Below are 16036 nucleotides of genomic sequence, written 5' to 3' on the forward strand. Positions count from 1 at the left end.
AAATTAAATTTTGCAAATAAAATGGTGTTTTTTGGCCGCTCAGGTTCGACCTGGGTCTGCCTTGGTCGGCCCGGGTCCTCCCTGGCACGAACCACACCTGTGGAACATGGACCCTGTCCCGACCATAGGTGGACCGGACCAGGACCAAGGGGCCAGCAGGGCGAACCCGGTAACTTAGGCTCAAAGAAGACCAAGCTGAATTACTGTTCTGTGATCAATGTAAAAAGTCATTATCTGTGTAACTTAAGCATCTTTTTGAACGTGGACCAAATTTCCTAGCATCATCCCTATTACCCATATCGTCATCTCCCCTTTTGGGATTGAAGTTCCTATTAAGTTCAACAAAGACTTTAATTTTGACCTTATGGAATCAACCATTTCCTTCCAACCACTTAGTTCTGAATAAACCCAGTTATGAGTGCTCTGCAAACTTTTTCTTTTATATAGATTACCATTAGAAGATTGTTTATTTTCTCAAGCTTAATGACATAAAAATATTCTTGGAGTATTTTTGTGCTCAATGCTATTATATTATTCTGGGGCACCACATGTTTAAGAGTGACCACGATTCAGGGCATTTGTAGTCACATGCTAGTCTTCTTGATCTCAATTACTTACCAGCCAGGATTGGATTTTGGCACCATGTGGTAAGTGAATTGTTGGCTTTGCCATTGAACCACATAGTGATGCTCAATTTTTTATAATGCTAAGTTGGAAGGAAATGAAGAGTTATTACAATGGATCAGGTTCAATTTGAACAGCCAGACACGGGTATTTGTTTCTCCATAGTCTGTGAGGTTTGAATTGGAAAAGGAAGTAGAAGTATTTAGGATGTTTTCCAAGACATCAATAACTCCTCAACTTTCCTCAAAGATTGAATCAACACTTCTGGTTTTATCCAATTTGTTTGTTATGGACTCAGATTATTGTGCAAAGACACTTAAATCCTTTCAATGGCAAACCAATGTATTTGCTCAAATGTAATCCAATTATATATGCATCAGGTAGCATTGTATTTTTGGTTTGACTAAAGACTTTAAATAGCAAGCCATTGGATCTTGCTTGCCAAAGTTTTCCTGCCTTACTTTCAATATATAACATATGGCAAAAATTTGTAATCAAATTATAAAATAAAAAATTGGAAATTAAACCAAGATGTTTTTTGAAGGATGAAAAAATGAATCAGAATAAATGTTATAAATTTTGAATGGGATTCAAATTAAAAGAAAAGAACTTGGTCAGATATCTTGGTCAAGTTGCCAAATCATAGTCATTCATAATTTCATACACATCTGCAGTTGTGGATGTGTTGAACATACAGTAGTTTTGATTTGGAAACATCCTTGAATATATTGGTTGAGAATATGATTTCTTTCCTTAAATTGTTGTTTCTGGAAGTTTTTATTTAGAAATTGATGGGCTGTGAAAGCTTATAATCAGTAATGGGAGGCCTGTCTAAAAAAGTGTTGTTTTAGGCTACTAACAAATCATATGCAAAGATTTGTGAAACCAAAATTGTCACTTTGAGTTATATAGGTGTGTATTTATCTTCTCTAAATGTTGCTTGAGTGGTCTCTATTAGTGCCCAAATTTCCTGGCCTAAAAAACTTGAAGAATTTGGCAAGTTTTGTCTCTTTGTTGTTCTTTTGGCATAGTTATTACCATCAGAAATAATCAATTCAAGATGTTTCTTAATGGGTCTCCCTTGGTCAAATTTTGGGTAGGTGTGCCCGCTTTATCCCCCATGTGTGTATCAATGTGTTAGCAATTGCAAAAATCTAATACATTATTAATTGGGAGATGTTTTTGGGTCATTTTTCTTTGTTGGGCATTTGCAATTTCCCTTAGGTATCATTTCACTCGCCCCCTTGAAACCCCGATTTTCTATGTTTCGGGTTGTTGGTCCTTTTCTTCCTTGAATACAATTCCTTGGCACCCTGATCCTTGAGCTTTGACTTCTTCATCCTTAAGCTTTCTTTTAGTGTTAGAGGTTCCTCTATACACGATATGCTTTCTCCCAATCCCTAAAACCTTGAAAATTTTGCCTTGAGTTCCTTCTTCCATCAAGATGTTGAAGTTTTTCTTGTTCCCCTTGACCTTTGAAACCTTGACTCTTTCGATTTATCCTTTGATGTCAAACTTTTGGGCCTTTTCTTATCCAAGTACTTGGTAAGCCTTGCTACCAATCTTTGATCCCTTCGATGCCCTATTCTCTATGTTCTTCTATTGCTTGTTAAGCCTTAGGCCTATCGGTGAATCTCAAACTTTGGCACCAACTCTCCAATGCCAAGTCCTTCTTGCACCTTAGGTCTCATTATTTTCTCCTATGCCCATCGCTTTTCTTTCCTCCCCTGGGAGCCTTAATCTTTGGGAGGACCTCAGCCCTTGGCACAAGGGTTTCAATGTCATGTCTTCCTTGGCCCCCACATCCTAAATCCTTCTTCCATGCTACTGTCTTGTTCCCTTTCTCCTAACTTTGGGTTCTGAAACCTTAGAGGCATCCAGGACCTAGGAACATTTTCAAAGTTTTATAGTTCCATTTTCTTTCTTGCACTTGATCCTTGTGCTCATCCCAAGATTGACTTGCGTTTCTTTTTCTGTTCTTGTTTGTATATCTTCTTCACTCTTGCAACTTGGTCCTTTCCTTGTTCCATCCCTTCTCACATGTTCTCCTTCCAACCTTGTGCCTTTTGCAAACTTTGCACCTTCATGCCTTGTCTATGTTTCTTGTTCCCTTCCGCCCCTCGACTCCCATCCAGTCAAGCACAAATTCTCAAGTCCCTCCCAAACTTGTACTCTTGCCAAGCATTGAAATTTCTTCACATGGGAAGTCAATTCTGGATCAGAACCCTAATACATGCACTATTTCACGCACCTCCTTTTCATGGTGAGGCATTTCAACTACTATAATGAATTTGTGTGTCCTTGATTGATTTCTCTTATTGTTTTGTGGGCTCGCCTCATGCCCTAATGTGTGATAACTTGTTCACCATTAATGAAGGGAGCAATTTACAAATCAAGGGGTGACTTACTCTAGTTGACTGCCTTAGGCCATGATTACAAGAACAACTCACGGACATATCATACCCAAGAGGTATGGGTGACCACTTCTAGATTAGGTACCAATCATAAGGTTTTCAATTTTTTTTGTTGGTCTACTTGCCCTTTTGTGTTGGTTGTGGATCTTTGGAAGTCCCTTACTCTTCAACACTTCTTGCCCTCGAGCTACGACATGTGTGAGTTATATAGACAAGTTCATTCTTTGTTCAAATGTTTGGTCACTTTTGTATTCACAACACCATATTGCAGAGGGTATTTTAGGGTTTTAACAATTGCATGTCCATTTACCATTAGGGTAATGTATTCTAAAAGTTATAGAGAGATAGTTGATTGTAGTAGATATATGTAATCTCGTGTCTCCTTGGCTAGTTGTAGGAATTTTGGAGGATTTTGGGCAAACAAGTGTGATAGGCCTCTCCTTGTTTGTAGTTCTTCCTCACTGCTAATGTGACTATAATAGGAACCTTATAAGTGTCACAACACTTTAATTCAATCCAAATTGTATTTTTAATGGTCACTTTCATATTTTATATCAATGTTTGTAAGTTTGGAGAAGGATTATTAAGTAGGCTTGAGTGCTTGGTAGCATACCTCTACTCTTATTTCTCGTGTGTTGTTTATATGGTTGAATGCAACTCTGTAACCCACATAAGACACTGGCCTTGAAAGCATGACCCTCTATATGCTTAAAACAAACAGAATCATTCTCTATTGGTATAGGAGTAGGATATAGGATCTTATGTAGTTCAGGACTCATTATTACACCCAAGGAAATATCTACAACCCTTGAAAGTTTTCTCCTAAGAGAGTCAAGTTTTGCATGTGTTTTATCAGCGACATAGAGTTCATAGCAGTAGGTGGATTTGGGGTCAAAGTGTACACTTGGATACTATTGCAGTTTGCTCATTTGTAACATCTTTAGTTGTGGTCAAAGCCTCTAGGAACACCCTCTTGGATCTCTTTGAACCCAAAGTTCAAGAGAGTTAATCCACTCTCATCCTTAAATTCTTAATCATTCACAATCTATTGATGAACTCCCTTTTTGCCTCCTTGATGACATATCCTTGGCCCTAAAGGTGAGAAACGGTCTAGGATCATGGACCTACATTTTTGGGAAGTAACAGTCTCCTTGGTTCTATTGATTGACTTATATGTGTGACCTGTTGGTTTTTTTGTCCTACATCCATCATTCTAAGGACATTCACCTTGGACGTCAAAATTGTGATTACCTCCTTCCAAAAAGGATTAATTTAGGCTCATGCCACTGTTACAAACCTTTTCCATGGGCAAAAGCAACAAGAAGATTATGGACATGTATTTAATCAAACCTTCTTCAACAGATAAATTTAATCCAAATGGGAAATTGGTACATTGTGATTGGACTCAACTCTATCTCAGTGATTGACCAATGTGTTACTATTATGGAAGTTATCTTTGTTAGTGGTATTGTTAAAAAGCCATCTTGCCTGTAATTCCCTCATTATGAGCCTCACTTGGGCAGCTGCATAATATATCGTTTCTTTTGTGCATCATGGACCTATATTTTCTCAAGTTGTAGAACATGGAATATGATGAATTCAAAGTACCAAGAATAGCATGACGCTTGTTATTTTTGAGGATGTTGGTCACACATTTCAATTGCTTGACTAGTAATTGATTTGCAAATTGACAAAGGTCTTCTTCATTAATGAGTTGAATTCTTCTCTTTTGGAAAACTTGCGACTCTTGAGTTTGCAAATGATAGGCTTGAATTGCATTTAAAAAAAACTGAAGTCATTAAAATCATAGTTTGAAAACTTTAGGACTTGGCCCAATAAAGAGCCCAATGGTTACATACAAAAAGAACAGAAATTGAAACATTTAGAGAAAATACGAGTATTCTAATCATCAATCTGTCATAATTCAAAGATTACATGTCATATGAGCCGTAAACCTACATTATCAGGTTTGGAAGTGGATTTAAGTTTGTGGATGGTGTTGAGACATGGACCAGCTAGGACTCGAACCTAGGACCTTCCATACGCTGCTGGAGTGCTCTACCACTGAGCTACTGGCCCCTCTTGGACCAGTCCATCGTCGGTCTGGGTGTGGCTTATTTCCAACACCAACACCCCCCCTTAAGCCACACCTCTCGTGTGCTTGGGGCTCCTAGCCTGGACCTGGCTCTGATACCATGTTAAGTTTGTTGTGCTTCCGTTCCATTCACACTACTGCAGTTCGAAGTAAATTTCAGACTATATCTTCATCTGTTCTAGTCTCTTGATCACGGAATTTAAATAAACTTAACAGATGGGACATGCCAACTGTGCCCTGGATGTCTTGTTAGTGCTCTTGATGGGATTTAGAAGCCAAAACATTCAATAACAAATATTAGCTTTATATTGGAGGTATTTATGTTCAGATTCATATTGAAAGGGCATGTAGCTTCTCTAATTTATCTAGGCTCTGCAGCTGTAAACGTAAATATAGATTTCTATAGAACCACAAGATATTAATTCCACTCAACCTACTTATATATTGGTTTGGTGCATGGATCACCTCCTTTCTACAATAATAGGATTGTCTTTGGAAATAGACTTGACCAGCTGGGGGCGGAAGGTGTAAAATTATTATCTGTATTTTAATGTTTGCTATGCTAATATTTTCAATTCATTTTTTATATTTAATAATTTAATAAGTTAAAATATTTGTAAAATCATAAATTTATTATTTATTTTGAATATATATATATATATACAGTCGTACTTATACTGCAGGGGAATTATTTTAATAAACAATAATTGTTCAATTGTTCATAATGTACATGTCATAAACAACTAAATACAATTTACATCCTTCCTTCCCCTTCTTAGAACTAGTACTTATGAACCTTGAACTTGAAGGTAAGTTGATATCAACATGAGGAGTGACTGTTTCCTCAAATATGTTTTTGTCTTTCTCCAATGCATCACCATCCATAGTTTGCAAACTCGGCCTCAAAGAGTACTCAACAAGCCAAAATTTCTGACTTGGTAAAATTTGTCAATTTAAAAAAATAAAATTTCTTTTATAAACACAATTTTTTTGGCAGAATTCAATTACAAAATGTTTCAAATGAGTTAAAAAAACAATGGCTAAGTGTTTTCTATTGGATTTAGTTTTTGAATACAATTGGATTACAAATTTGCATCATCATGTAAAGTTAGATACAATAGCTAACTAATAACTATCATGAATTTATGATGATTGTCTTTGAAAATCCTTATTATAAATTGCATATCCAAGCACGTAAAAAAATACAAGTTTTAGCAATTTTCTCTTACTCGTAGTGAAAAATTGGGCAATAGTATGAACCTTGAACTCAGTTGTGGCTCCTTGCATAACCTAGAAGATTGTCCTTGCGGTTCAACCTTGTTGCTAGATAGCAATGACTCCTTTGCCACATCAATATCATTCAATGACAATTTTATCTCCCTTGCTTTTGTTGTAGCCACATCCTCTATAGCTTGCCTCTCAAAATCAACCATCTCATTCTTTGTAAAGAAGAAGAGCTGATCATCTTGCATGGTCTAGTTACTGTAGGGATCAATCTCATTTAAATCAGTAGGCTGCTTTGATTTGTCCTCCGTGTTTCTTATGTGAAGTTGATGGTTGTATTGCACAAAAACTAGGTCATGGAGGCATTGTTGAGTCTACTTATCACTCTTGTTCATGTGAATGTTAAACAAACTCTAGTTGCACTCATAGCTAGAAGCATTGCAAGGCTTAGACATAATTTAGAGGGTTAGATCTTGGAGATTTGGGATATTTCCACCCCGATCTTCCCACCAAGATCCTGCAAATAAGATATTCAAGAGTTGGTAAATAAACAATATTTATTAATAATTATGATCTGTAACTTGCAAGATATGACTTCCTTGGATAGCTAGTGGCGAAGAAAAGAGCCTCTCCCTATCTTGCTCATAATTTTGCAACTTTGAAATGATGTCTTTCACCTCAACCTTAGGTGTCATCCTTTCAATGCATGTGGAGAGGTCCTTTGTAACCTCCCTATTAGTATTTGTGAAGCTACTAGAGATGAAAAACTTGGGGTTGAGATAGTACCTTGTTGCACTAGTGAGTTGGTGGAGTTAATTGTTCCACCTCTAATCAATGATCTCCAAAGCAAGGGCAAATATATCCACATCACCTTTGTAATTGTCTTGGATGGCCTCATAAATGTACCCCATTGGGTTTTGCTCCCCATCAACCAAGTGCAAAATCCTCACTAGTGGCTTTGATACCTACAAAGTACAAATGAATTGAAGATATAATTTACAATGACACTAAATACTTTTGAAGTTTAAACATAAAGTGTTCAATTTGAAATTTAAATTGAAGCTTAAGTTATCTTGACAATCTCTAAATCTCTCTTGGCAAAGACATCATTAAAAATTGTTTTTGCGGTCCTCTCTCCATCAGCCTTTTTTGAATATGTTGAGTCTAGCCATGCTTAACTCACAACCATCTATTTCAAGGTAGTCAATAAACTAGAAATACTTTGTATCGTTAGAAAGTTAGTTGCAAACCTTGTGGCATTCAATCACGCAAACTTCCTCATGGTGTGATTTCTATCAAGTTAAGAACCATGGGTGATTAAAAATATATTTGGTTATATTCCGTGCATCTTCTACAATTGGTCTCACCCAATCAATTTTGCTTATGTCTTCCAAAAGAAGGTCAATGCAATGGGCTGCATAAAGGTTTCAAAAGAGTGTTGGGTGACTCTCCTGAAGCAATCTTCCAACAAAAACATATGTTGCTGCATTGCCAGTAACAACTTGCACAACATTTTGTATGTGCGCCTCTGAAACAACCTCCTCCAATATCAAGCTCAAATTTTTTGCATTCTTCATTTTATTGGAGGCATTAGTTGACTTCAAAAAAATCAACTCACCCTTTGAAGTCACTAAAATATTGACAAGAGTGTGGTTCCTTCCATTCGTCCATCCATTTGAAAGAATTGTGCATCCAAACTTTTGCCACTACTTCTAAGTTTTTCACATCTTTTCTTGCATCTACAATAACATCATGAAGCAACTTGCCACTTAACTCTCTTGGAGAGAGTGCCTTGTACCCATTCCTTGCAATTATCAATGTTGCCTCTAAATGCTCCCAATATGGGTTCCTTGCCACATTGAAGGGAATGTTGTAATACCAATAATTTGCACATGCCTTATCTGCTTCTTTGTGTTATTCCAGGTTCCATGATGTAGGTTCCAATGAAGGTTGTGCTCCATATATGTTTCTAGGCACAAAAAATCCTGTGACTGAACTATGCTTGAGTTGGATGAGGTGAATGTACCGAATAGGCATGGACTGCAACAAGAGCCCACAATACCTGTCATATCCACATTGGACTGTATTGGCAAATTAGGAGCAATGGTTGATTCTATGGCTGCTTGTGCCTTGGCCCTCTCCGATTTCTTTTAATCTAGTCATGCAAGAAGTGCCATCATCTCTCATTTCATCTCGTTTGAGGCTACTACAACACATGGCTTGGAATGGTGATTATGAATGTTTAAAAGATGGTATTTGAGGCACTTCACTGATCCTCTTCAGGCACCAGTACAAATCACACTCCCAGCTATTGGCCCATTACAACATATTTTCAAGCAGGTCACAATTTCCATGGGGTTTAGTTTGAACAAGATGGTTTCCACTTGTCACGTTCGAACCTGATGCAGAGTCGAATGTCATTTTATTATATATAAACCTACAATATTAATAAGAACAAAAAATAGTGTTTACCAAAAATGTAGCAATTTGAACATGATTTTTTTTAAAAATCATCTAAAATTTAAATGCATTTGAAAAATTTAAACATAATTTGGTAATATGGTAATTGAATTAACGAATTTAACAAAAATAACATCTTCCAACTCTAAAACATAAACCCTATATTTAGAAAAATAAAGAAAATGAAAAAAGTTGATTAAAATTAAATGTAAATCATTTAAATTTTAATCAACAAATAAATTTACATAAATTGAACCAATTCATTGTAATAAAATATGTAAATTTAACATACTCAAAAATTTAGAAATATTTATAAATTTATATGCTTGAAAAATAAAAATGAACTGATTCAATACAAATCCAAAATTCCAAAAAATTGTTCTTCATATCCCCAAAAAACTTGTTCCAATTTGCACTAGAATGTTCTAATGCTGCTGTGTGTGTTCAACATGGATGAATGGGGGTTTTGGAGGTAAAATTCTGCATTTTTTCTGTGTTTGGTGCATGTTTTCTGCTGCAGCAAGGTAATCTGTTTGACTCGCCAAAAAAATTAGCATCAAAATTTGGTGAGTTAAACTCGTGATTACTCAGTGATAGGAAGAATACGTGAGTACTCAGTGACTTACTGAGTACTCACCAAGCTTGCAATCCATGTTACCATCAACTGTTGCTGTTGCTCTTTCCAATTCAGCAAGATCTTCATTAGTGAACATGATATCACTATGTGCTTCTTTGGCAGTTTAATTGAGTGCTTGTGAGTTTGCAATCTATGTCACCATCCACTGCTGCTGTTCTTTTCAATTCACCAAGATCTTCATTAGTGAACATGATATCATTAGATCTTCTTTGGCAGTCCAATTAGCATATGGATTGATGTCATTTAAGCCGATGCCACCATGAGTAGGGTTTTGAATCTTGACAGTGAAAAAGCAAATGGATTGATGTTATCCAAGTTGATTGCTGATTTTATACATAGAAAAAAACAAATTAGTAGGTTTTTGAACCTTGTTGGTGAAATTTCAAAAAAATAGAAGGGAAAACATTTAAAAGTTAAAAGAGAATGTAGCACTAGCAGAAGGGTTGAGAAATGGAAAAAAACAAAAAATATTAGGAGCATAAAGCTAGATTTTCAGCATTTGACATTTGCAATTTGAAATTTGAAAAAAGAAGAAAGCGATAGAAAAAAAAAAGAATCATATGCACCCTAAACTTGATTGAATCATTAATACCAATCTTAAAATGCTTTCCAATCACTCCTCTCAGCTCAATTTGCAACTGTGGAAGATCAAAAGAGCCAAACGATTAAATTAAAGCATGTTTAAATGCCTATTTATTTATTTCACACAAGTGAGTTCAGGCACAGGATTTGGGATTCTGTCTAAAATTTGCTGGTATTTTTGCGAAATTTGGCTGTGATCACCTGGCAAGTACTCGGGACATGAGTCTAGTCATCCTTATGTTTTTCTATTTTTGACTTGCAAGTTAATGTGAGTCAAGCTGAGTTTTCAAAGTATGGTTAAAATCATAGTAGCATATATTGGCAAAAAAATTGCAATTAATTGCAGGTAATCAGAAATCAGACAGAAAACTGATATTTTACTTTGATTTTCTTGGTCGTTTGCAGTTAATTTTTGGAGATTTTAGAGCTTTTCTTGGGCTTATTTTTGAGATTTTTGGAGGATTTGAATGCATATCAGGGTTAGAGCTTTTGGGTGTATTTTTGAGATTTTTAGAGCATTCAAATGCATACCAGGGTTTAGGGTTTAGCAAAAGCAATATACAAGGCAAAGCAAAATCTAAAGATAAGTTAAAAAGGACACTTAGAGATGATTAAAAACCATATTATTTAATTAAAAGCAGAGAGTATGTTTAAGTGCGAATGCATTTCACTCTAGAGAGCTCATTAGTCTAGTGAAGAATGTGGAATCCTGAAAGAGAATTAAAGAGGAACATCTGTAAGGGTGAGAGACAGTCAAATTGCAAAATTTGAGATGTGAATCAATCACAGAAATCTTGCTACCTTAGAATAATCTTAGCAAAGAGGTCGGAGTCTCTCCAACATTCAGGAAATTACATAAAATCAGCAAAAGGTCAACGGAAAACCTATGCAAGAAGAATTTTGGAAGTAAAAAATTGGCCAGGTTATTATTCCACTAGATCCAACAGGGTGCCAATGCCCGTTTACAATCCCCCACTTGGTGAGGTTAAACATCTGTTCTTGCATAGTTGTCTTCAGAGGCATTTAGGTTTTCTCCAGTAAACCAAGTCCCTTGGAATGTGACAGAACTGAGCATCATTTTTCCAAACGAAATAGGATTGATAACATCCTTTCCTATGCAAAGCCTGTCAGTAAAATAACTATTGTCCAAGTTGAAGATCATAGGAGAAGACTTTTGTCTAACCCTAACTCTGTTATGAACTGCCCAGATTACCTTAGCAAGTAAGGATACAGGTCAAAGCCGACCTGAGTGAATAAGAGAATCAAGAAGTAAGCCAGGTAATCATTGGGCGAGTAGTTCGTGGAAAAATGTGTGCTTCAGAAGCAGAAACCCGTGCTTGTTACTTTCTTGAACAAGATTCTTCAATTTACTCAGAATGAAGGACAAGATCCATTCCAAATTCCAATACATCGTCTATAAACCATTTGAAATACAAGAGATCGTTTAAGGAAAGAGACTGAGCAAATCATCCTTCCAGAAAGCATAGGAATAAACAGGCATAGACAAGAGCAAAATTGCTAATTGGCACACTCCAGTTTTTGTTACTTTGCCCTGTTTAGGTTAGTTTGTAATAGTTTTTAGGTTTGAACTCTGATGTTTAACTATGTACTGTACCGCGTTACTATATGGTAATGTACCATGCATTGTGCAATGTAATCACTAATCAGCAATCTGAAAAATAATGAACAAAAAATCATATTCCAAAATTCACTTTGTGAATTCTTTTTTTGCCTTAACTCTTTCTATCTCAATGCAATTACATTGCCTTAATACTAAACTTAGCAGTTTCTTCTCCCTTTTTCTGTATTTTTTGGATTCCCAATTTTATCTTGATTACATCAGAATCTTTCAAAAAATCTTTATCTCTTGGTTTGCCAAGTTATTCCTTAAAAAGATTTTTCCTAGTATAATTAAAATAGTTAAGACCTCTTAATTGCATTAGTCTCCACATTTTAAAATATACTGGCCTGACTGTATTCACCTAGATCTCTGCATGATGTTTAGAATCTGCAATAAACTTTGAGTTGTTTTAATGAGAAATTTTTGTTGATTTGAGCCAAATATTGGTATTCGCAATAATACAAAACTAGGTCATGGTGAAAATGAAAGTTCTTCATACTTAACTCTAATCTTGTTGTAACAAAATGGACATGGTTAAGGCAATTCTTCAACAATCAAAGAAAACAAATTAAAGTTGATACACACATCTGATAGTAAATGACATTTGTACTAGGTGGACTATATACTGTTGTGACTTGTGAGCATCACCCAAGATAATGACTGCCAAGTGGACCATTCAAGTGCATGAGAGATAGCTTCTTGTGAATTATTATGAAAAATGGGTGATGGAAAGAATGAATTGATTGTTGAGTATTCTACATAGTTAATCTGGAAAAATAATATCTAATAATTTTTAACTGCAGAAAATCACCTGCATAATATATGTCAGGTCTTTTTCATTTCATGTGATGACATCAATAAGCCAGGGCCCTTAACCTATCAGTGTATTGAAAAAGGGTTCTGGCTATGGTCAGCCGTTTATTTGAATTAGAAATATAGAAACTGGCAAATACAATGCAAAGATTGTGCCATGAGAAACTATACTACTAACGGAGCTACCCATCTAAGGATTAAATTTCTTAAACATATAAATCTACAGGCTTCACAATAATTCCCATAGATTTATTTCACAAAGAAAATTTGGATGGAAAGACAAGGAAACTTTGTTACTATATCCTTCTGACATCAGCTTTTACATTTTTCACATGAAAACATTGGGAGAGATAATTGAGAACCTTAAGTTTTTATACCTACTTTATCAGTTTTATCAAATTAAAGTTGTATGTCAAAATACAGAAGTTGCACCTTTTTTCTCATTATGGAAAACAGTGCACTTGACTCATAGCAGATTAGGCTATTCAAAGGAAAACTGCATGGTACTATATCCATTCTGAAAAGAGGTGTAGTCCAAGTGTTGATTTATTATTATATTATTAGTTTAAACTTTTATTCTCTTCATGCTTGATTGGATTTTTTTGTTTTGTATTGATGTACTGAAGCAGTTATTTTGTGACAGAGAGAAATCATCTGAATTGCATCCCCCAACATAAACAATACGCTTCTACAGTTGCACCTACAAATACACATCATGATTTTGATCAAAGAAAGTTGGAAGATGATGTGAATGGCCATAAAATTGAAAAAAATGCGGAAGCAAATTTTGCTTTAGATTTAGGACAATGGTCTATTAAGAGCAGTCCTGTCAAGGAAGAGATGAAACAGCACACCAATTCCAAAAGACGTCTTGAATTATATGTGAAGATGCATGTTAAGCAGCAACACAATGCTGGGAAGTTCCGTGATCTTCTAGCAAATGTGATTGCAAACCCAGAAGTTCTCCAGGTGGCATATGAAAGCATAAGACTTGGCTCCAATCTCATGACATCAGACATAAGTGAATTCTCTACTGTCAGTGATAGTAATGATAATTCTATCTGTGTTGATTCTATAGCACAGCAGCTGGTTGATGGAGATTTTGATGTAAAATCAAATACCCGAGAACTTTTTTTATCTACACATAAACAGAAACCCTTGGTGCTCCCCAATTTAAAATTGAAAGTTGTACAAGAAGCAATTAGAATGGCTTTGGAAGTTGTTTACAAGCCACAATTTTCCAAAATTTCACATAGTTGCAGAAGTGGAAGAGGTCAACATTCAGCTCTAAAGTACATTCAAAATCAGATACGTAATCCAGATTGGTGGTTCAACATTTCCATTCAAAAGAAACTTGATACCCCAATTTTTATGAAACTTGTGGCAACAATGAAAGAAAGGATTGAAGATGATAACATGTACAACCTTCTGGGCCAGATGTTTGAGGCAAATGTCCTAAATGTAGAATTTGGTGGTTTTCCAAAGGGTCAAGGATGTCCGCAAGAAGGTATTCTTTCTTCAGTTCTAATGAATATCTACTTGGACCTTTTTGACCAAGAATATTATAAGATGTCTTTGCACTATGAAGCACTGGATCACAGGTCTGATTGTGAATGTAAGATGAATTCTTTGAATCAAACACAACATTCTTCCAAGCTTCGGCAGTGGCTTCGCAATAAAATGAAACAACAATCTGAAGGAACCATACCAGCATCAGAAAATCGAAGACTACATGCATGCAGATATATGGATGAAATTTTTGTTGCCATTTCAGGCCCTAAAGAACTTGCAATTGAACTTAAAGATGGGATCATCAGGTTCTTGGAGAACATTCTTAATCTGGAGATGGAATCCACCAAAACAATAGTACACAGTGCAGCTTCTGAAGGGATTCGATTTCTTGGCATGGATATTCAGAGTGTTCCTCTCTCTGAATTGCAATCGTCGAAGAAAGAATCTTTTAGGCTTGTTCACAAGCTAAGCAGCAAAATTGATCAGTTTTCTCAACAAATGGATTGGCATTGGGAAGCATGGACAAAGAGATTAGGAAAGAAATGGCTTTCTCATGCTTTGAAGAAAATCAAGGAGGCCGATGCTGGTAAACCTGGGGAAACAGAGGATTTAAGTGAATGTCGAAAGCCTGGAATGAAACTGGATCACTGGTTCCAGGAAATGCTGATTATTTGGATACAGGACTTGGATAAGCAATTTCAGAAGGATGGACAGAGAAACTTATGGCTTAGAAAAGTATCTGGAGAGGATCTTTTGTCTGAGCTCATTATCAAGTCGGAATTACCACAAGACCTATGTGAGTCATATTGTCTGTTTCAGCAGAAAGTGAAGGAGTATCTGACTTCAGAATCTATTACCATGAACACAATGAAAGAAAGCCTTGAAAATTCTAAGCATGAAACTGATAATAGCAAGTTTTTGAAAGAAATGAGAATTGTAGTGAATGCCCCAGTTAGTAGTATCATCAACAATCTCATTCATCTTGGGCTTCTAGACAGAAAAAGAAATCCTCAACGCTTGCGTGCGCTTATTCCTGAAGAAGATTTACTCATTATACATTGGTATACTGGTCTTGCAAAGAGATGGATAAATTATTTCTATTGCTGCAGAAATTTCTCAGTAGTTCAAGACATAATCAGTGAAAATTTGATAAGCTCCTGTATCCTAACCTTATCAGCTAAGCATAAGATTTCATATACTAAGATTCAGAATCGATTTTCTGAAGAACTATGTGCTATACCTTCACGTGAAGAAACTGAAACTGGAACTCCATTTGAACCTGATACTAGTGATAGAACATCCTTTGGCAACAGTTTGTGGCTTCTAACAGTCAATAAATCCTCTTGCCAATCTGCTAGATGTTCTATTGCATGCTGCAGTAGCAAAGCTACAAAGATGTATTTCTTACATAAAAATAAGCAAGAGTATAATTCCAGTTTGGAGGATAGAAAATCCCCTACAGGTTTCAATAGCCTTCATCCAAGCTTTGAAAGAAAATGTATCCCCATGTGCACGGAGCATGTAAAAGACTTGTACTTGGGTAAAATTACACTTCAAAATATTGATTTCACAATTGCCCCATTTTCAAAACCATCATAGCCACCTTATGACTACAATATGTTTTGTCGTCTAAGGCATGATTTTCCCTGATTTGGATGATTGTCTTAGTTCTATCACAAATAAAAATTTTCTGAGTCGTTACTTCACCACTGTTCTACCTATTTAACCAACTTGTCAAGAATTTAATGATTTTAGTATGATGAATAGTAAGTATCTGGAACGATTAGAGCACCATCATTGTATTTTCCTTAAAAATATACTCAATCAGATTTCTATTTACATGCTAATCATGAAATTTAGACATTAAAAGTTTGCACTTTGAATCTATATGTAGAATGGCGATCCTTTTAAGGCTTGCCATAATAAGTTAATGCCTGCACGCTATGAGATCATTGACTAACCTCAATAGTTTTAAGTACAAGCAACTCAGAAATTTCTGTTAATCGTTCAAAAGCTTAACCAAAAACCACTGATTACAATTTTGGATGTGTGTT

At 35.7% G+C, this 16036-nt stretch overlaps 1 protein-coding gene across 2 annotated transcripts in view; it reads left to right on the plus strand.

The window, feature by feature from the left end:
• The window catches only part of LOC131033073 (nuclear intron maturase 4, mitochondrial), a 39665-nt gene extending 23977 nt beyond the window's left edge, over nucleotides 1-15688 (plus strand). For both annotated transcript variants that reach the window (XM_057964212.2, XM_057964213.2), the window contains one exon: nucleotides 13114-15688. In XM_057964212.2, coding sequence (XP_057820195.1) covers nucleotides 13114-15581 — 2468 coding nt within the window. In that variant the 3' untranslated portion in view covers nucleotides 15582-15688. The remainder of the gene's footprint in view (nucleotides 1-13113) is intronic.
• Nucleotides 15689-16036: the final 348 nt, after the last annotated feature.

Source organism: Cryptomeria japonica, chromosome 7 (assembly GCF_030272615.1).
Source record: "Cryptomeria japonica chromosome 7, Sugi_1.0, whole genome shotgun sequence".
Classification (NCBI taxonomy): domain Eukaryota; kingdom Viridiplantae; phylum Streptophyta; class Pinopsida; order Cupressales; family Cupressaceae; genus Cryptomeria; species Cryptomeria japonica.